Here is a 22,200-nt window from a genome sequence, read left to right as displayed (position 1 = left end):
AACCAGGAAAAACACAGAACCTTACCTAAAGCCAGTACAGCAGTGGAAAGAATCTAAATAGTATCAACAGATTCTGAATTAGGTCCACAGGGAAATTTTGTGAAAATTGATCTACAATGAACACATTTCACATACAAATTATTGACAACAATCACTCACAAACTCTTAATCAAAATGAAACTAGAACACTAAAATAAAATTACTTACAATGTATACTGTTTGATCTTGAAGCTCTCGACTTGCAACAGCTTGTTTAAACAGACGTACAAAGTCACTGAAATTATCACAAGGGACATGAGAAGTCTGTTGAGTCTCAGAACAGCTTTGCAACTGCATGAGAATTTCTTCTAAAAGAAGTCGTGAAGTAAAGTATTCCACACAGTTCACAAACACATGAGGAAGCTGAAGAGTATTAAAAGAAAAAAAAAAAAAAAAGACACAACTTTATTTGGCTTTTTCATTGTAAACTTTCCAAAATCAGTTTTCTCTTCCAGACGAGACAATAGAAGAAACCACACCCTGCCAACAGAACAGTGGATAAACAAAAAACTTGCCAAAAAAGAATGATTACTTATGTATCTAGTCAAAATATTATATACCACAAAGCAAAGAGAGAGCTGACGAATCCTTAAGATGTATACACTCTATCGTCCAATTATTTTTAAAAACTGTGAGCAGTACACAAGAAAGAAAACTAAATAGCATTTAGATCAAAGAAAAGCTAGACAATTTTAACATATTACAATATCATAAAATGGTCCATTAAAAATTACAGCATCTGCATAACATGAACTTCTCAAAGTCATACTACAAAAAAAGTAATGTAGGTACAAAATCCCCAGAACTACTCTGAATGCTTTTGGCATTCACTGCATACGAATGATAGAGCTTAAGTCTCTATATCAGACATCTGTAATAAGCCTGCTTTTGCAGAAGATTTTTAGAGAACCAGATCTTTTCAGAGTAAAGAGAATGTAAAGAAATAGAGTACAAGATACATTTTATGGCAATCCACAAAACATACTCCTAAGTACTCCTTGAGTAATATTGAAAAGTTAAGGTCACTTGTCTATAAGTAAAAGATGCTACAGAGTACAAAATTGTACCAGTATGCAAACCCACATAAGGCAAAAAAGGCAATTTTCTAGCAACTTTATTTTTAAGAAAGAGATTATTTGCATAGCTCCATACTCTTCTGGTAAGGCATATGCTCTTGTTTACACTGAATGTTAAAACCTCTGGAAAACATTAGTCATTGGGATACATACGCATTACTTGTAAAACTGAACTTCTGATACAGGAATGCATACATGTATAACAAACAAGAAAAAAAATATCTAATTACTTCATTCCAGTCTTTCTATTTAAAATACAATATATGCCATATGATTCAGCAGATGAGGGAAAGTGTGGGTGTATGCTGGCAGTCCACTCAAACACCGTGTAATGAAAAGCTTTCTTATGATTTTGAACAGTATTAAAAGAAAGCACTGTCTAAAAGCACCTATTCAAAGTGCTGCACCTCCTTAGCAGAAGGAAAACCGGGTGTCTCAGACGTGATTCACAACGCCACGTTATGTAGGAGAGATCTATATTTGGCAACAGGAATTTCTGGAGAAAGAGCTGCCACTCAAATCCCGTTCCTTCTCAGGGTCTGGCCACATCTTTGGATATGCTGGACAATAGGAGCATCACACAGAAGTCTACTGCATGAAAGAGCATCATAGTCACTGTCTTACACCTTTCTCCCTGTGTAGAATTTCTAATGAAAGGGACAAAATCACTGTGCTTTGCATAAAACCCAGTCCTGCAGATATGTGGTAAGTGCACTCTGGACGTGCCTGAATTATCAGGGCTGTAAGAACACACAAGTGGAAATTTATTGGTTTAGGCATGAAGTAGGAACCTACCATTGGATTTAAATTCCAAGTACATGACTGACAAAAACATAGGCACTAACAGGTCTGCTTTACTAGTTAATAGTCTTCTGTCAGCACTGATCAGAGAGATGCTGCAATGGACTTAAGGCTATACTTCTTGACATCACAGAAAACTATTTTTCTAAGAAACATGGATTCAGCCACAAAGACCTACTACATCCTGAGAAAGTTCCTACTTCAGAATAGCAACATATAGCAACTCCAGTACTAGTCATCAAGTATATAAAATCATCTGCCAGTAGACAGCATTAAAGTAGGTTTATTCCTTAAAGCTGAGGGCAAGAGTTTGTAGTCCCAGCTTCCTCAGAATACAAGGCTCCAAATTCAATTCCATACAATGAATTCTCAGTAGCTTCCACTTCAAGTATTGGGACAATATCTGCCTTATCAGTTGTACTTGACCTACTTCTTACTTATTCCTGCACTTTGTTCTAAGAACAGGAATCCAAACAAAGTTTATGTTAGATGGCGAAGCCAAAAAAGAGCATGCAGTCCTAACTTTTCCAAAAACAATACTCATACAAGAGGATACAGCAACAGAACTGGCATGGCAGCAAAACGCCTGGCAATGCCACGCTTAGTAAACATAAATACACCAGGAGAATTAATTTTATTACACTAGAAACTGTGAATGACATCCTGTTTCTTGAGGTTTTTGATTTCTGATGCAGGTCAAGCTATGTTTGAAGGATCTAGAATAAGTTGAAGTGCACAAAATTGATATTTTCAAACAGGTTCTGAACATATAATACTAAAAAGGGCTAGTTAGAGCCAATTCATTAAGCAAAACAATAATTGTTTATTGTTCCAGAATTAAATCCAAATTAAATCAATTGTTCCTATGCAACATTGGTCCAAGCTTTTAGAACTCAAAGTGAAAGAAAGATTTTCGTGCTTCCACAAAAGGGTTGATTGGAACTAATCAAATTTCCTGCAATGAATACAACATTCTTCCATAATGCGTAAAAAAACCCTTTCAGTATCAAGAAGAATGTCAGTTGCCTGGCATTCAGCCAGTAACGTCACCATCTCAGACTCATTTTTTCAGCAAACATATATAGCTTGGATGTTTGCTTTGATGTTTGCTTTGAATGTTTTTAACAACTTTACGAGGTTTCATTTCTCACACCGACACTTAAATAAATCATATACATCCACCTGAATATAATTAAAATTAGTTTGTTAACACATAACAAATAGAATTCCACAACTGCAAGCTCTTCTCGCTATTCTTCATGTACAGGTAAAATTAGTTTCCATAGAATTACAAGAAGACTAAAAAAGGTATAGTGTAAGCGACTCTAGATTGAACTGGATCATCGTAAGGGGATGATTCCTTACTTGCCAGGGGAGCTATGTCAGTTTAAGTCCCTTTTAAAGACCTGAACAAAATTTAGGTTCTTTTTTCCCATTTCTTAGAAAAGGAAAAACTTTCTTAGAAAAGTTACTATGATTTATGTTATATCTCAGTATGTACAACTCCTTAGGTTTTATCCTAAGTGCACTAGTGAGAAGAGCAATGTGTTTATCACACAGGAAGTGGAGGAGATGAATCAAGAAGGCAGAAATGGCTGAGGAAACAAACCCTTTTGAGAAAGCAGAAGATAGTTTGAAGCACCACCTGTTAGAAATAAATTCTAAATTCAATATCCACTGTGAACATTCTTACCTTTAAGGTGTTCAGAAGAGTCTTCATCACATAGGTCTTTCCACTAGACGTATGTCCATAGATAAAGATGGATGGAAAACTAAACTGCTGACGCTAGGGTAAAAAAGTTGTTGCTGTTTCAATTATTGTTATTTTTCTTTTGACAGAGAAGAGATTTATCAATGACGCTTTCTCCCAAAAGAAAAGTTATCTTTTAAACTGAGGCATTAAAGTATACCAACTATTATGCAACCAATGCGATTGCAATTCATGTTTCATCCCCACTGAAACACTGGGAGTTTAAGTCCCAAGAATCAAGAACCACAAAGCTACCAGTGAAACTGCTATAACACGAGAATACACTTTTCATGGAAAAACTAAACCAAACAAAAAGCCCACCAACTAAACAAAAACACACACCAAAAGAGAAAAGCAGTGGGCTTCTAATTCAAAGTAGTCAACTAACTCAAGCAAAACCTTGGCAAGCATAAATTACAAGTTTCTCCACTGTCCTAACTTCTGCAAATACTATAAACTGGTTTCGTCTCCATAAGCATCAAACAGAAAGCAACTAAACAGTTTAGTGGAGGAGAGGGTAAAGCAGTTCACACTTCTCTCAGAAAGCACTATTTGATATAAAACCTCTACTTAATGGTACTGATGCTGCGTATTTCATGGATTATTTTAAGATGCAAATAAAATAATTAACTTGTTCCTTCTATTTCATTCTTAATAGGGTTTTTTTTTTTTGTGGTTTCCTAATTCCTAAGAATCTTGTACCCCGATTTTAAAAAATACAGAAATGAATTTGACAAAAAACTTTACGAAGCAAGGATATTCAACTAATTCAAGATGAAGGTACCCTAGAAGATATTCTAGATGTTCTAACCTGCATATTTAAAAAGAATTTAAGTTTCTCTTTTAGAAGACTTGTTGACACTCTGCTTGCAACAAATACATAAAACTTAAATGCCGTAATTTGATGAAATTATTATTATCTATAATTAAAGGCAGAACCAGAAACAGATACTAATTTCCATTTTGTTAACTGAATGTAAATGGATATATCAACTGCTTTTAAGTTCACAGATAATCTCCATTACCTTTTACCGCAGATTTGCCAAAGAGTAACAGAATCAATTAACAAGCCAAATTTCCAAATATTATGGCCAAAACCAGAACTACTAAGATTCATATCAATTTCATGCACTTAGAATTCAGGCATGCAGAAATTACATAATACAGGTCAAAACCAAACAGAATATCTACACTGCCACTGCAGGAAAAAAAAAAGAACAAAACAAAACAGAACTTTGGACAGAAGACAGATCCACTTACTGGTATAAACTGGTAAAAATTAAACAGTTATTGAAAAATCCAACTTCCGAGGCAGAAAGGCACAAATAGCTGAAAATGTGTTTTGAGTCTCTCCAGCTGCAAAATTGTTTTCAACCTTCAAACTTTTCAGAATCTATCCACCAAACACTAATGATAAAGATGGGTAACAAAGAAAAAAAACCACACCAACCAACCCACAAAACGACAACCAAAAAAGGGATATAACAACATCACAAAAATGCCCTTAAACTTTCTGCTATCCCCTCCAAGACAGCAAAATGTATCTGTTCTATTAAAACATACAATATAAAAAGTGTTACCTCTCCAAATATTGACAGCAACATGGACACCTGGGATTCTCGACAAGGCACCAAACTTTCCAGCTGAAGCAGTGTAGCCGCTGGGTACGCTGGATGTTCAAGATTAGGCATTTTGATGTTCCTGTGGTTAGCCACCTAAATACACAGGTTCCATTTGAGGTGCAGAGACAAGAAATAAAGTGATCCGGAAAATAAAATGTTTTCATTAGCATTTGTTGTCATATAAACAAAAGGAACAAAATGAGTGGGAATTGATACAAAATCTAATCACAGACATTCTAGCTCAGGATAATGGTATAATTATGATACTTTAAGAGACTTCATCAAAATCCAAATTTACTATGTAAAGCATTATATAGACATTTTCAAGCCAGACAGAATCCAAAAACTCAAATAAAAAGCGAAAGGCATAGAGACTGTGAGCAAGCCAATATAACAAAGACTCATCATAGTTTAGTTAACTGGAGAAATACATATATAGTTATGGCTTTATATGGTTTTATAAAAGTAGCAAGGGAATAAAATGAAGAAGGTAGATTAGTCACAGATCATCACCTCCCTGGACAGCCAATAAACTAGGATTTACAAGTAACAGAGAAGAGGTAGGGCATAAGGAAAGATGAAAATGACAAAATAATGGCTCTTGACACGCTACCAGAAATGCTTACCCCAGCTTAAAAGCAGCTGAGGCGTATGAAGAAAATCCAGCTGATGATAAAGACTGGAAGTACTCCTTAAAAACCCAAACCAACTAAACCAGCAGGAACCCAAACCAACTAAATAAAGCTGTAATACTAATTACAGTCTACCTTTCAGACAAGGACTAGTCAAGGAAGACCAAGGGTATTGATTGCCTAAACACTGGAAAGGCTGGATTTTAGTGACGGAACACAGAAAAACACCTCAAAGATACTACTTTGCCTGCAGCTTCTAGAATTGCTGAAAAGACCGTAACATTAGCCTCTGCTGTTAACAACATGCTGAGAGAGATCTGAAACATCCTCACAAGCTTTGTCAAATATAATATAACTTGACACTCAAAAAAAAAGTTTGGGAATTCAAGTTGCGCAAGAAAGGTATCTCATCCACGGATAGGAATATACGTAAAGTTATCAAAACAAAGATAACAAACAAAGCAAAGCACTCCAAACACAGTTAAATATAAATATTTACAGCCAGATGTTATGCTGAACATAAATACAATGCCACATCAGAAAAGATTAGGTTAACAGTAGGAGATCAGAAATAGCATGGGAAACAGAAAACAAACTGTTCTGAAGAAAAAAAAAAGCAATATTGGGCTGCACTGACAGCTATTGGGCTACAATGAGGTTCATAAATACAAATGCATTTATGGACATTCAAGTTCGGTTTGGGACCAAACTCTAATAAGTATTTGCATAAATACATTTGAGGAAAGATTTTTGCTTTTATTTTTAAACTTCGCCTTCCGTGTTTTCTGAAGTAAAAATTGGGATTGTAGAATCATCAATAGGAAAACAAGTGGAATAAGGAAAAAAAGGATAATCTCAATAGCAGAAATAATGCTAACATAGTGAAATTCAACACTTCAAATTACATACATTTGAAAGTAATCATAGCACGCCTAACAATGACTACAATAGATATCAAGAAACTAAGTCTGAAGCAACCTGAAAATAAACAAGTCAATTACATAGTACATTATGAAAAATCAAAGCAATGCAGCTATCGAAAAAAAATAAACACATAATCACAGGTATTGGGCAAATTATTTCCCATACAAACAACCATACAAATAGCCTGGGTCCATTTTATCAGTTCAGCAGGATCAGCTTTGAACAGGTCTGTCCACTCAGTCTATTCAGGTATCCATTCAAAATGGAATGAAGATACGAAAAATTGAATACCCTCATTAAGGTTGCTCTTGAAAAGTAAGGCAGAAATAAATATCAAGGATGAAAAGAAAAAAACTTAGTCAGTAGGCTCCAAAATAGAGGACAAGCAGAGAGGTAGTTTTAGAAAAGGCTGAAAAGTTTGCCCCAATTAAAGAAAAAAAGGACAGCTTTTTTGCTCCACTGACTACAGGAGAATAGGGCTTGACTAAATGTCCTAAACATACCTAAAGACATAAGGTAAAACATAAGATAAAAACTTATCTGAAGCCATCTGCACTCCAAAAAAGCCTGTTGAATCACCTGTTGATCCCATTGTATCTGCAAGCCCCCTTTGCTTCTCAAACACCCCAGCATGTCAACTTACACTGAACACATATAACTCACTGCATGAAAACGCGCATCTCTGCTGACTCTACGTAGGGGTGGTACAAGAGAAAGGATGTTTAGAGCAACATGATCACAAAGCAATAAATTTGGGTTAAATGGCAATGCTGACATGAGGGCTGAGATCAGCCAAATCTTGATTTCAGGATGTTCCTGGAGGACGATAGCTGCACAGAGGTTGTATATGTTGATTCAAAGGATGGAGCTTCCAAACCCCTTTGCATTCTAGCGCTCCTCACAGAAGTGGGAGGATACGTGCAGCTGGGTAAGGATTCCAAGATAATGACTCAATAACAACTGGATGGTCATTATTAAGCAGGTATTCTTTATTTACAGTGCTGGTGGGGAATTGCTCCTCCAAATACGCACATTGAGCAAGGAAATCGTGTGGCTTTTATGTTACAGATCTATGCACATTCATTTCATGTCCTGAAAATGTTTTACATATTCATTTTTTCAAGACATCATTAACATATCTCTATGTCTCAGTCACATGTGTAGTTGGTCCCTTGAGTGGCCTTGAGGTCCCCTCCTAGAGATCCAAAGATCAAGGCTCTAAGTCTTCCTCGTTGGTAAACTTTTGACCTTAGGGGGAGGGTGCAGCCCAAACTTAGATTCATAGAACAATAGAATTGTTTGGGTTGGAAGGAACCTCAAATATCATCCAGTTCCAACACCTCCCTCCAGAAAAGGTTGTTCAAGACCTCATCCAACCTGGCCTTGAACACCTCCAGGGATGGGGCAGCCACAACTTCCTGGGCAACCGGTTCCCGAGCCTCACCACTGTCATTGCGAAGAAATTCCTCCTGATGTCTAGTTTAAATTTGCCCCTCTCCAGTTTATACCCAATGCCCCTCGTCCTATCACTACAAGCCTTTCTGAATAGTCCCTCTCCAGCTTTCCTGCAGCCCCTTCATGTACTGGAAGGTCGCTATAAGATCTCCTCGGAGCCTGGAGAACCAGGCTGAACAACCCCAACTCTCTCAGCCTGTCCTCATATGGGAGGTGCTCCAGCCCGACAGAGCAAAACTTGTAAAAACACGGCCAAAAAAACGGTTCTTTTCTGCAAGCGCAGCAGCAAAGCGGCTTCCTCCCTTCCTTATCTTATCTCACAGAACTATTCTTTGTAAAACTGGTCCTCTTTTAGACACGCATTTACTCTAGCTCAAAGCACACCTCACTATAAGATGTACCAGCTCAGACAACCGCCATTTATCAACGTGGCTCAGGTCACACCAGGATGGACAAAACCCACCTACTTTCCAGCCGAGTCCAAGCAAGGATACCAAAAGCACAAGTTAGACGTCACGGCTGGATCTGACGATTTACGAGGACACTCAGTTCGTTGCTCCCGCAACACCTGCACTCGGCTTGGCTTTCTACACCGCAGCACGGGGGGGACCGATCCGAGCGCGGTTCTGCTCGGCCGAGGCGGAACGAAGCCCCGAGGGCGGCAAGGACCGGGCGGGCAGCGGGGGGCAGTGGGCGGCACCGCGCGCCCCTCGCCAATGCCCACCTGGAAGGGCTCTCGTCCTTTCGCCTTTCGCCTCTCGCCCCTCGCCACGCAAACAGAAGAAACCACCCCCGTCCCCGCGCTCCAACCGCTCCGCCCGCCTCACCCGCGCTTCCCGCGCCGCCCACGCGCCGCTTCCCGCCGGCGCGCCTTGCGCACGCGGACGGCCCCGCCCCAGCCCCGCCCACTCCCGGCCGGGCGCGCGGGCACGCAAGCGCACGGCCACGCCCCCTCCCCGAGCCCCGCGCGCACGCGCCGTAGCGGAGCGAAGCTGCTGGGCCCTGCTGGGGGGAGGTGGGGGTGGAGGTAGTAGGGAGGAGGGTCTGGGGCTGCGCTTGGGACACACCAGCATGCAGTGCTACAGGCGTGGGGAAGGGTGGCTGGAGAGCTGCCTGGCAGAGAAGGGCCCGGGGTGTTGCTTGGCAGCGGCTGAATATGAGTCAGCAGTGGCCCAGGTGGCCAAAAAGGCTAATGGCATCTTGGCTTGTGTGAGCAATGGTGCGGCCAGCAGGAGCAGGGGAGGGATTCTGCCCCTGCGCTCGGCATTAGTGAGGCTGCACCTCAAATACTGTGTTGAGTTTGGGCCCCTCACTACGAGACAGACATTGAGGCTCTGGAGCGTGTCCAGAGAAGAGCAACGAAGCTGGTGAAGGAGCTGGAGAACAAGTCTTATGAGGAGCGGCTGAGGGAACGGAGGTTGTTTAGCCTGGAGAAGAGGGGGCTGAGGGGAGACCTTATCACTGTCTACAACTACCTGAAAGGAGGTTGTAGAGGGGAGCATGTTGATCTCTTCTCTCAAGTGACAGGCAATAGGATGAGAGGGGATGGCCTTAAGCTGCACCAGGGGAGGTTCAGATTAGACATCAGGAAAAATTTCTTCACCAAAAGTGTTCTCAGTCACTGGAACAGACTGCCCAGGGAGATGGTTGAGTCACCATGCCTGGAGGTAAAGAGGAGTAGATGAGGTGTTTGGAGATATGATTTAGTAGTGGACAGGTACAATTGGACTTGATGATCCCAAAGGTCTTTTACAACCAAGTGATTCTATGAGGAAAGTTCACCGGCTGCCTGTGGCGGGCTTGGGGTGTCCCCGGGAAGAGGCAGCGTCTTATCCCACAGGGAAAGCTGGAGATGGGCTCTTTATCAGAGAGTACAGGGATAGGACAAGGGAGAACAGTTTTAAGCTGAATGAGGACAGATTTAGATGAGATATCAGAAAGAGATGTTTTCCTGTGAGGGTGGTGAGGCAGTGGAATAGCTTGCCTGGAGAAGTCATAAATGCCCCATCCCTGGAGGTGTTCAAGCCCAGGTTGGATGGGACTTTGAGCAACCTGATGTAGTGAGAGGTGTCTCTCCCCATGGCAGAGGTGTTGAAACTGGGTGATCTTTAAGGTCCCTTCCAGCTCAGACCACTCTGTGATTCTCTGTATAGCACATGTTCCTGGACGCATATGTCTTTGGAGCCACATACTGGAAGCTACTTGGCAGCAGTTCCTTCAGGGAGAGGAGGCCAGTAGGGTTAATAGAGGGGTGATCACTGAGGTGGAGAGTGGTACTGTGCTGAGGAGGCAGAGGTTGTCATCCCCCTTTGTTTGGCAGGGATATGCAGGGCAAGAGTGTGTGTAGGGCATGAGAGAAGCAGAACCATGTGAGCCTGTCCAGCTTGGTCAGCCTGCATGCTAAAATGGAGTCCCCAACACCTGCATTGCTCCTCCTAGGCCTGGCATGGAGAAGAAGCTCAGAAAGGAGCTGTAGGTGCTGTTGTGCTATTTGTTGGTCCAGTCTTAGCCACCTTACTCTGACATGTGACTGAGCATGTGGCATCACTGGTGGCTGGATGTGTGGAGCCGAGGGTCAGGTGCAGGGTGCATCTTGTGAGGGGACCGTGGGATCAGTCACAGGAAAGGTCTGGAAGCATCACCTCCATTGTGTCCTGGAAAATGCCACAAATGGAGAAGACTCTAATGTTACCGTAAACATAGGTTACAATAAGACTCTCTAAGGCTCTTTTTGGAGTTTTAGAAATCAGGCATCTTTTATTTAATGCTGGGTGCACGGGGGACCAGCTTCTCCTAAGACGCACATACAGACACTAGTATTTTATCTTTTATCTTCTCATTACGTGTGTATATATCTTATTTCTCAGAAGGGTTTTATATATTCAAACTATTTCTCGGAACTGTTCTTGATAATGACATACTCATTATTCTTGTGCTACTAGTAGGGTCTCTCTGGTGGTATTCAGGAATTGCTTTTAAATATGTTTTTGTCTAATTCACCTCTTCCTTAAGATGATGTTTTGCATCATATCCTCTCTTCAAAGTTGATCTCCTCTAGCTGGCCGATTCTGGCTCGCTAGTCACAAAATACTTCTTTCTTTTGATTTACGCAACTCAAGCATACAAGGTTACACTTACTCTAAGCAAAAGCTCTAAAATGCATGACAATATGTTCAAATTACACTTAAAGTGACATTATGCGTAAACATTGCACGTTCTGTGAGAGGGATAAATACGGTGACTGCATTATGGGTTATGAAGGCTAAAGCCATACCCTCCATCTGTAGTGCGAGCTGGGTGAAATGTTAAATAAGTAAAAAAAGCTTGTGTATGACCATTGTGATTTACTTTCAACAGTCGGGTTTTCATGTGTATACATATGCATGCACAATCATCATATCTTGTCCCAAACAGAATTTCAGATCTATACGTATATTGTATAGTGGACCAAGGCCATCCTGAATGGAATTAGGAAAAAGATGAAATTGATTTTAAGATGCAATTGTGTGTTGGTCTCTTCTCCCAAGTGACAGGCGGTAGGACGAGAGGTGGTGGCCTCAACTTGCACACAGGAAGGTTCAGATTAGACTTTAGAAAAGATTTCCACACTAAGAGCGTTCTCAGGCACTGGAACAGGCTACCCAAGGAGATGGTTGAGTCACCATCCATGGAGGTATTTAAAAGACAGGTAAATGAAGTGCTTAGGGGTATGATTTAGTAATGGACAGGTATGGTTGAGTTTGATGATCTCAAAGGTTTTTTCCAACCTAGCGATTCTATGATTCTAATTTATGGTTATATATACCAATTTGTGTAGGGTCAAGCTTTTATATTTTTTCTGTTATTTATCACGGTTTTGCTAATGCATAATAAAAATATTATATGTGATTTATATAATAACTATTTTTATTATTACTGGGTTTGCATAGATGTATTACTAACTCAGTTCACTTCTTAAAAAACAGTATATTATTTTGGAATAATAGGTATGTTTTAAAGGATGGTATCAATGCATATGCTTCCAGACAAAGTGAAATACATTTTCTGGCTTTTGAACCCCTGGAATGTGTTGGAACAGATTTGTCTGCATACAGACAGGACATGCAATGAACTGCAATGAGTCTCAGAGAGTCCACATTTCTGTAGCCTGTGTGTGAGCTGTACTAAAGTACTTTGGAAGCAGTTCTTACTTATGTTCAGAATTTACATCTTCAATGTTTTACTACCGAACAAATCTGAAATTTGGTGTTGAGATGATCAAGAATCCTAAAATTAGAGATCTGTCTTTAAACAAGTAGTTTTCACTTTAGTGATTCTGTAGGAGCATTGGTGGTTCAGTCTGCAGTCCCTCTCAGGGTCGCTTCAACACAACGTAAATCCACATTGCCTCAAAGAGGGAAGTCTCGCTCTGCCTCCTCCACGCCCACTTCTAGTCATTTTCTGGTCCTGGGATTTGGGTGATTATGAAGAGAGCTAGGTCAGGGAACCAGTCCAGCTGAAATTAAACCAAACCAAAAAATCACTGCTGCAGTAATTGCAACCTCGCTTCCAAAAGCCTTAGTGGGACCACCCCTACTGTATCATTTAGCTTCTAGTCTGGAATTCAAAGAAAATACCCGGTAATAATTCTGTTTATTAATCCAAAGTGGCCCCATTATTATGATGGGGTATAAACTGAAAAAATGTATGTGTAGTTTTAATAATGTAGAAGTACTAAGAATATCTGTATTGATTGAAATGATGAGACTATAATGTTATGTTTTTTCAGGGCTGATCTGGAGTCAGTAATACAGAATCCTGGACTCTGAAACCAAGTGATGAAAAACTATTGCAGAAGACTGTTGAACAATTCTGTCCAGTTTCTCAGGACAATCAATGTCCATATTGTCCTAGAGGAAATCTCTACTTCCCAGTAAAACTGCTTAAATTTAGTGTGATTTTTTATTTTCTTTCAAGAGGTCAAAACTCTGAAGTACCACTTGCTAAAGATGGAATTCATGCTTAAATATCTAGCTGGTTATATGTAGCGTAATAATTTTGTTTCGGTTTACATCTTTAATCAACCACAATTTTCATTGATGCTGTTACTGAATATGCATTTCTGCATAGCTTTAAATGATTCCTTACTTATACTAAGCCATCACATGTCTTTCTATCTTATTCTGACTATGAATTTCTTATATATTAAATACATTCAAAATGCGAAAGCAAACGGTAAATGGAGATTTGAAACTTTTGGATAACAGAGCAGATAAGAATCCTTTTGCACTGTGTTTATGGTCAGATATTTTATATTAATACTTTTTTGTTTTTCAAACTGATTTTCAGTACAAGTAGTGATAATTTTTATTTAAGCTTTCTTATCCTTAGGTCAAGTTCAGCAACAATCTTTTAAGTATAGAATATGGACTCATTTCATTAATATCACTGGAATTCCTCATTTCTTAAAGTTACAAACGTGCTTCAGTGAATTACAGGATTAGATTATTTAATTTGTATATGCAGTTTTAAATATACATATATAAACAGAACTGTCTATACAACGTACATATTCTATGTTGGTTCTGTATATATGTAGAACTATATAGAGAGAATTATGTATATAGAATATGTGCAGTATTTAATTTTTTATTTCAGTCTTTCCAAGATACATTTTTATCAGAGATGCCTTTGTGCAGAATGCTATTGTGACTGTATCTGGATTATTACTTAACAGTCTCTTCCGAGTTAAAAAAGTCAATCCAAGCTGACAGAAGTGCAGAAAAAGGGCTCTGACAAAGAGCAGGAAGATAAATTATTGCTCTGGAAAGATGTTCTCTTGACAGTATCGTTAAGGTGGTTTAAGGAATTACTACAACCACGTTTCCTGCCTTGTTGAATGACACAGCTCTTTCAGCTGAGTCAGTGGGAAGGATAGTGTCACCATCTACCTCTGCACAACTCATTCATTTACCCTGAATTCTCTGGTAGAGAATATTTAAAATATAAACTGAGTGGGTTTTCTTTGAAGTGGATGAAGAGATCTTAAGTGGTTCATTGTACACATTGTGGTAGAGGAACTAACCTTAAATAACACAAGAGAAAATACATCTACAATATGTTCAAAAATGGTTTCAGCTTTATCTGCTAGTGGCTATCTGACATATCCTGAATAAGGGTGGGATTTGAGACTTGTTGAAGAAGAGACACCAAAGGGGTGAAGATCTGCCTAAGCTGAAGGACAGTGTTGTAATAGAGCAAATAAATGCTTCAAGTACAATACTTCAATAAGGAGGGACACAAGTTACAGTAAAATAGTAATAAAAGCAAGCTCCTTATTTTTTATCCAGATGGAAACCTGCCATTCCAATTGGTATCTTTTTGCAAGTGTGTTGTTTAAAAAATGCATAATTAAATATATACGAAACACTTAAAGGGAAAAAGTATATCGGACTAGATAATTTTGGTCTGCCTGAAGTAGACCTGCTGTGCTGCAGGCCGTTCCAGGGAAAGTAGCTCTATGCACCAGCTGTAGAAAACTGGTGAAGTCCGTAAAGAAGCAGTCTGTACATGTTTTAAATGCCATAAAGAAGCAGTCTGTACATGTTTTAAATGTACATGTTTAAAAGCCTGACAATTATTACGTAATGTTAATTGATGTCACGCAGAGGTAGATAAATCTCTGTGCTGGCCCATATTATACTTGTAACTGCAAGTTATTAGGTGCCTTCAGGGTATGAAATCACCTCCCCATCCCCCTGATACTGAAAGTGAAGATCAGGGGTAGTTTGGCTTTGCAGTAGAAGGTTTGGACCAAAGGGCTCTGAGTTGCATCAGGATAAATAGACCCTGCTGTGGGCTGGGAGTTGCAGGAGTGCAATATATTCCTTTCACATCTTTTGCTGTCTTCCATTCAGTCCCTGAGTCAGTGCCAGGGGTAACAGCAGTGGTGACCTGGCACTGCTTGCACCCAGCAGAGGTTCTCTGAGTAGAAACAGAAAATGAGGATCTGATCCATAATTTCTCATTAAGTTTGCTAAAGATAGACAAAGATGAATGTTTAACAATCTAATTGTTAGCGATTATAATCATCGACAGTGGATTTTCAAGCAATTAGTAGTAATTAAGCTCTCATTTATAACTCATTAATATGAAAAACAGTAATTCTATGGATGAAATACATAGTATATAAAGCAGAGGATTATGCAGACAGAAATATATGATGAAGCATCTAGAGTTTGACATCTCCCAATGAGATTTGATAACTATATCACCATAGCCAAATACTTCTAAAATTTCAGCTGGTTGCTCAGACAAATCCACTGCACAGTATCTTAACAGTTTGCTTTTAGAATTTAGGTGTCAAGGAGAATAGTCTGGTAAAGATGAAGGAGAGAAAATAAATGGCTTTCCTCGAAGAAAGTCAACTTATACTGGAGATAGTTTAATTTTTTGTTACATTTCCATTAATTCTAGGTGCTGTTTATTTTCCAGTTTACTTTTCTGGGAAGGTTATGTCCTAGCACCAATATCTTCAGTTAAATCAGTGTATTAATTAGTATGTGCATTTCTCTAAGAAGGTATGTGGCAAAATGCTGTAATGTACATACTCCTCATAAAGAACGTTTACCAATAATGTTTCTGCATACAAAACAGCTAAGTTTTTATAAGTTACACTATAGTCTTTATAAATAGGAGGACCAAGGGAGATGGATGTTGCTGCATGTACGTAACCAAAACCTTTTATTTATCATTTCATATTTAGACTGTCTAAGTCATACCAAAGTGATGCCACTTCTAGCCAAATTAGTTCTACTTGAAAACTCTTGTTTTACTTGCATAATGCCTGAACAAAGACTGAATTACTTAGGCATCTGAGTTGGACTTAATGACTTTACATAACTGGCATTTGTGTGTATGCTGCAGAAAAATGTTCTTTGTTTATGACATCTGATGGTTTAGTGTCCTATCAATCCTCTATCAGAATTCACTAAAAATGATGGGGTCTGTGACTTGCAAAATTTAAGCAAATCACCAGCAAGCATCTAGACATTTCTCTAGTTATGTTAGAAAAATCTTGTATTCTCAATGTTTATTCTCAGATTTATGAAGCTTTTATTTACATATCTCAATACACAAAACTATTTCCTGCTGGAATCAAACTGAAAATGAAATTGGTTGTGTACCTTTGTTTCATGTTCCTACAGGAGCCTGGACAGGGTCAAGACTGGGTGGAATTTTCAAATAATGCGCTTCAGTTTTTCACAGGATAGTGGCAGACTCCGAAGGAAAGCATAGAAAAAAATACAGACACCTTTAGCTGAAAAGACCTTTATTATTCTGTATCTGCCACTAAGCATCAATTTGCCTACCTAAGTGTATCTGTATAGTATATAGTATAGCTCACAAAGGGAAATATTTGTCTCACCTAACCTGTGAAGATGGAAGTGAGTATTCTTGCTTTTGTATTTTCTCAGTTCTCTTTTGTTATAATTTTCATTGCAAAGTTGTAAAACACTAAGCATACTTCTGCATAATAATGGGTCATAAATTAAAGGGTGTTCCATTTCATGACATTATTTGTAATGCCTTACTTTCCTACTTCCTAAAATATCGTGGTATGCAACCACTCAGGGAAAATCGCTGCTCCAAAATATGTACTAGAGCACTTAGCAATGTACCCATCAATGAAAGGAGAGATGAAGCCGCATTGCAGTTTCGTCTCGCAGACAGGCAATACAATTTCCTAATACAGCTTGCCTTACAATCCTGTTTTGTTTTACATACATGCCTGAGTGTCTCTGTCAGTCCAAACATTCCTGTCTACTTAATTTTTTTATCCAGGGGCCATTTTCAAATATATCTATAGGAGGGTTTCTGTGTTTATGGTAGTAGCTGTGTAGAAGTTTATTGAAAATAATCAGGAATGTCCCAGCCAAAGGAAGCATTCCACTTTGTGTTCATACTCCATTGTGCACCACAGATATCTCAAAAGAAACCTTTATCAGAACCGATGGCCATGTTTAGAGATAGTTCCCCTCTCATGATGCTGCAATACTTTTTGCTTTGTGGCAGAATTTAGTTAGGGTGGTAACCAACATCTCCAAGCCTTTCTGGTCCATATAGCTCACTGACGGGTCTTCCAGAGTTTCTGCTGTGAAATGCAGCAATGTTTGCCAGGTGTCTCTAACCACAGTCAAGATGATTCCGTGCATATTCTTCTACTAATCTGGCAGTGGAAATATTAACAAGGTACCACAATATGTTAAGGAAAAAAACATTCATTCACAGTTGATTAAGATAGTTTCCCATATTGTTTTAATATCTGAAATTGCTAAAAATATAACGTGTGAAAGCTGAAGCATGCAACAGAGATGGAATCTGAGTATCATGTGAGGATTTTCTTGATGTAGCCATGAAAGTGGAATGATGCAACCAGTCAGTGATGAAGCTCAGCTCACGTCACTGCTTCCTGGAACAGGAAGAATTTGTCTTTGGTGGGGTCCTGTGCTCAGCCAAAGCATTGGCCTACAATGGGGAATGTGCTTTTTAACAGTTAAAGCATGTTTTTTAGTTGTAAGCAAGTGTTTTAGTTCTCCCTGTCATTCAGCCCAATGTAGCACTGTCTCAGATGTTAATCAAAGGTAATTATTATTCTACTTGTATTTATACAAACATATGAGTATATACATGTTAGTATGTTTGCATGTGTGTGTGTGTGTATTAGGAGTGTGTTAAAAAGGAATAGTTCTGCCCGTTAATGCTTCTATTAGTACAGAGTATTAAAATGGGGCACTGGCACTTCTGAAAAACAGGTTTGGTAAAAATGTTTTACTTCAAAAGGGAACTGCCATTCTCTCGCTTCTGAAACATGGCATGGAAAAAACCTGCAGCTATTCAGTGCACTGACAGCAGGGTGAAGTACCTCAATTAACAAGAAATTAACCTAAACTAATCATGTAGATCCAGGTTTGGGGAGTAGCTAATGACTAATATTACTCTATGTGCATTTCTGATATGCAAAACCTGTAATCTCAATTTCTTATGGGTCATCTGAACCGAAACCATGGCATCTGGTCATTATTACTCCAGTCCAGATGCAAATAGCTGTGCTGGGGCAAGGTAAGGTCTGCACATCCACATCAGCTGAGCTGTGTGGTTTTAACTGGGGTACCACCACAGGCAGTTTGCACAGACACTTGTTAGAGACCCCTTAACACCTTCAATAATTCCGTCATTAATTCTACTTCAACCATTTTCCTCAGTTGTAGGAGTAGCGCCTGTACAGGAGCTTTCCAGGTCCTAGAGTAATTTAAAGTAAACCTGAAGTTGTTATCACTTACATTAAACTCCCTGTGGTGTTGAGAAGTAACTGATACTGCATTTGTCTTTGCCCATATCCTGAGCTACCTTATAGAGAGCCTGTTGACAGTCTTGGCTTACAGCTTTACCCAAGTTATAGAGTCTTCTGTGCTGGGACATGGCGTCCTAGAAACCTTGAAATGTTTTTTTTTCCTCCTATGACACCATCTGTGATGCAGGATTCACATTCCCAAGGAACATAATCTGTTCAGAGAGTTTCCCTTTCCTTGAATTGGGCATATAACTGCAGGAAGATTCATTGTGAGCAGTTTTTCTTTCATTTGGACTTGGTATTATTTTAAAAGCAGTTGAGTTGGTTGCTGTTTCATAGTCACAGCAATATTGTCCTCAATTTCATTCCTCTGGGGTTTTTTTTGCTAGCTTCTAGTAAATTAGGAGAGACAGATTCCAATGCATTTTTGTCAATGTGGAGTTGAAAATGAATTTAATCTTTAAACAGAAAATCAAGTAAATATCAAGGCTGCAGGAGGGAGAAGCAACTGAGTCATCACATTTGTGGACTGAACTTTAATATCACAATTTTAATCTATAGAAGTAAAAAGCAGCTAAGTTTCACCCTGGGCAGATAGACTGCTTACTGAGACTAATAAGAAATCCTATCTACCTCTCAGCTTGAACTTTTTCTTCAGCCCATTTCGCATGGACCTAAAGCTGTCTCAGTCTTATGCCAGCCTCTCAGCAAAATAAATTTTGCATTTAAATAAGTGTGGCGGAGAAATTTGTAATAATCAATTAATTACAAATCAATTACAAATCAAATAATAACAATTTTAATAATCTGTATTAATTATTGATGAGTGCTAATGACAGTAAGAAAAAATTGATTTGCTCTTTGTACTGAGCTGAAATAATTTACTTGTAAAATGAAAGTCAGTGACCAATAAGACTAACAGAGATAATGAATAATCTCCCATTTCTATTTCGCTATATTACTAAAAAAGTGTCTGTTTCGTAATTGATAAGTGAAGGAATGCAAAATAGTTGTAGGCAGTAGATATTTCATTGCATTTATCACTAGTATGTTGTGGTTTCTTTCAACTAAAATAAATAATACCTGATTTGGGGAGAAAAGCTGTACAAGCCTTGGTATGTACAGGGTTTTTTTCGTTACAGTACCCTTTAGGTAGCAATAAATGACCAAATAGGACTTATCTGTTCTTCTTCATGGTTTTCAGCTACTTTGTCAATATTTATAAGAACCGTAGTTTTTCTCAAAGCATTCTAGCACTTAACCTACACAACATATGCTCAGCTTTTACCTAAAGAAAAACCTGTGCTGTCTTTGAGAAATTGTGCACTTAGAAATGTTTTTTCTTCTCTTTACTTACTGTCATGGTCTTGTAATTGGGTATATCCTGTGCTTGTGTCATGCAAAGGATTTTTGCTTGTTATTCTTTTAATAGTTAAAACTGAGTATTTAAAATCTGTTCTGAAACTGCATGCAGTATTTCACTGATATCATATGCTGAGCATCATACTCCATCTTCAAGCTTCTGTTTGATGTTCCCCATCTGTAGATCTAGCAGTTCTTTGCTCCTTAAATTACAGCTTAGTGTGAGAAGTTCAGAATCAACACGCAAGTTTTGATGGCTGTCCCCCACCATCCCCTAGAATCTCTCTATAGTTTCATTCCAAGGAGTGATCACATAATTATGACCTATATATTTTGTTCCTGTGTGTATATATGAGATTGCAGTCCAAAAGATTGGAGACTGACTGGAGATAGATGAAGCTGATCACCAGAAAAAGCCATGATTATAGTGTAGGGGAAGCCTAAGTATGACCATTTTTTGCCTTTCCTTGGTATATACCATAACAAAAGGCAGTGTTAAGGAAGAAATTGAAGATAGCTCTGCTGGTATTTAAGATGTATAAAAACTGTTTTAAGTGTAAGTGGTATTGATTGGAAGGACAATGTGGGTTGACACCATGAGTTGATCAGACATGCCAGCAACATCTCCTTTTAAAGAGTGAGGAGACGTGTGTGTGGCGATGGGCTGTATGTCCAAAAGTCCTGTGCTGAACAGAGACTTTATTTCAGTGCAAAGAGATCCAAGATGGGGCTTGAGTTGCAAGTGACCAGCAGGATGGAGATGTTGCCCGTTAAAAGTCAAGAAAGGGAGAGACAGTCCAGAAAGGTTAAAAACCTCTGCTTTAGACCCTTTTAGTTCAGCATGACTTTTAGTCTCTGAGGACTGATATGAGAGAGAGAGTCTGTGATTTTTACTTTTGTACAAAGGGCGACTGACTCGAAGAAAGAGAGAGGGAGTTAGGTATTGCTGAGCTAGAATAGAGGTAGGAGCCAAATTTGTGTTCAGTAGAGAAGATTTGAAAGAAAAAATGTCTGCTGATACTCCTGTCAAGGATTCTCTAGCCTGTGAGTAAAAAAATTTTTCATCTGAGGACATTTCAACTGTTGATTTCAAACTTCCAGAGTAGAGTAACTTAGTGAAGCTGCCAAGCCCTGCCTTTGTTTCAATATGGATTCTGCTGATAACCTCAGTTTTATTTCTTTACATGTCTCAAGACACTGAATATGTTGAATTCTGTTTCATTCTGAAAAGATCAAGGGCAAAATGGTGTAACAGCTGCCTCAATTATTTATGAATCGAGGCTCGATACTGAATGTGTCTTGATCAAAATACGGCTGTGGCTTAAAAGGGAATGCTGACCTCTAGTCCAACCCAGCATAATTCAGAAACAGATGTATCAAAGGTGTTAATTGTTGTCATTGTTCCTGGGACTGCCACAGCAAATAAAACCCAGCAGCATCAGTGATTCCTGAATCCACGTGTGGAAGAAATGCCCAGGGCTGCAGACCTTATGTATGTCCTGGTGGGTTGTCACGTGTTCATAAAATACCCCAGAAGCCTTGTGTATTTCACATGCTTGCTTGGAATGTTTTTGTAACTCCTAGTGAAAGTTAGTAATTAGAGATATCCTTCCTACTTTTCCCGTCTCCATCCTCCTGTACAGCAGGAGGCAGACATCCTATGTTGTGCTAAGCCTACCATATATATTCTAATATGCAAATGCCTGACTAAATTAGGAATAATACAACTACCCAGAGAGTAATAGCATATATGGCAGCAATAGGCCATGAAGGAGAAGACCAGAGGGACTCTGGGGAGGAGCAGACAGGAATATTCTGAGGCAGAAATTGAGAGCTAAGCAAACGTGAATGCTGGGTAGAGGGCAGTGGAAGAGGGCTATGATAGAGAATCCCAGATGTGTGAGCATCAAATGAGAAATACAAGTCTGCGGGGTTTTCTGTGGTAGGTACAGATATATCCTTGACATTTAGTAAAACACTCTTCAACAAAAATATCTCCCCAAAACAGGGACGCCGTCTCTAGATCGAAGGACTGGCAAACCATCCAGCAAAATGCTGTTATATGATGAAGTAGGCTCATTTTCTTCTGGAGTTCAGGGAGAAGTGAAACATGTAAGAATAGACTAAGTCTTGACATTTCCACAAGTATGAACAAAAGGTGTGATATCCCATGTCTTTCTGTGATTGAAGATATAACTCATTTTGG

General features: G+C 39.0%; 1 protein-coding gene across 3 annotated transcripts in view; it reads right to left on the bottom strand.

Moving 5' to 3' along the window:
- Positions 1–9,192, bottom strand: part of ORC5 (origin recognition complex subunit 5) — a 75,482-nt gene extending 66,290 nt beyond the window's left edge. Inside the window, exons 1-4 of one of the 3 annotated variants that reach the window (XM_054080246.1) lie at positions 9,127–9,192; positions 5,247–5,381; positions 3,610–3,702; positions 208–402 (exon numbers count right to left, since the gene is read on the bottom strand). In XM_054080246.1, the coding sequence (XP_053936221.1) occupies positions 208–402; positions 3,610–3,702; positions 5,247–5,357 (399 nt within the window). In that variant the 5' untranslated portion in view covers positions 5,358–5,381; positions 9,127–9,192. Of the gene's footprint in view, positions 1–207; positions 403–3,609; positions 3,703–5,246; positions 5,382–8,762; positions 9,043–9,126 lie in introns of those variants that run through there. The other 2 variants (XM_054080267.1, XM_054080257.1) reach the window with 2 other exon arrangements.
- Between the last annotated feature and the right edge of the window lie 13,008 nt (positions 9,193–22,200).

The sequence above is a fragment of the Cuculus canorus genome, chromosome 1 (assembly GCF_017976375.1).
Source record: "Cuculus canorus isolate bCucCan1 chromosome 1, bCucCan1.pri, whole genome shotgun sequence".
In the NCBI taxonomy this organism is placed as follows: domain Eukaryota; kingdom Metazoa; phylum Chordata; class Aves; order Cuculiformes; family Cuculidae; genus Cuculus; species Cuculus canorus.
The sequence above is the reverse complement of the archived record's forward strand: the minus strand, read 5'-3'. Positions and strand labels throughout refer to the sequence as shown.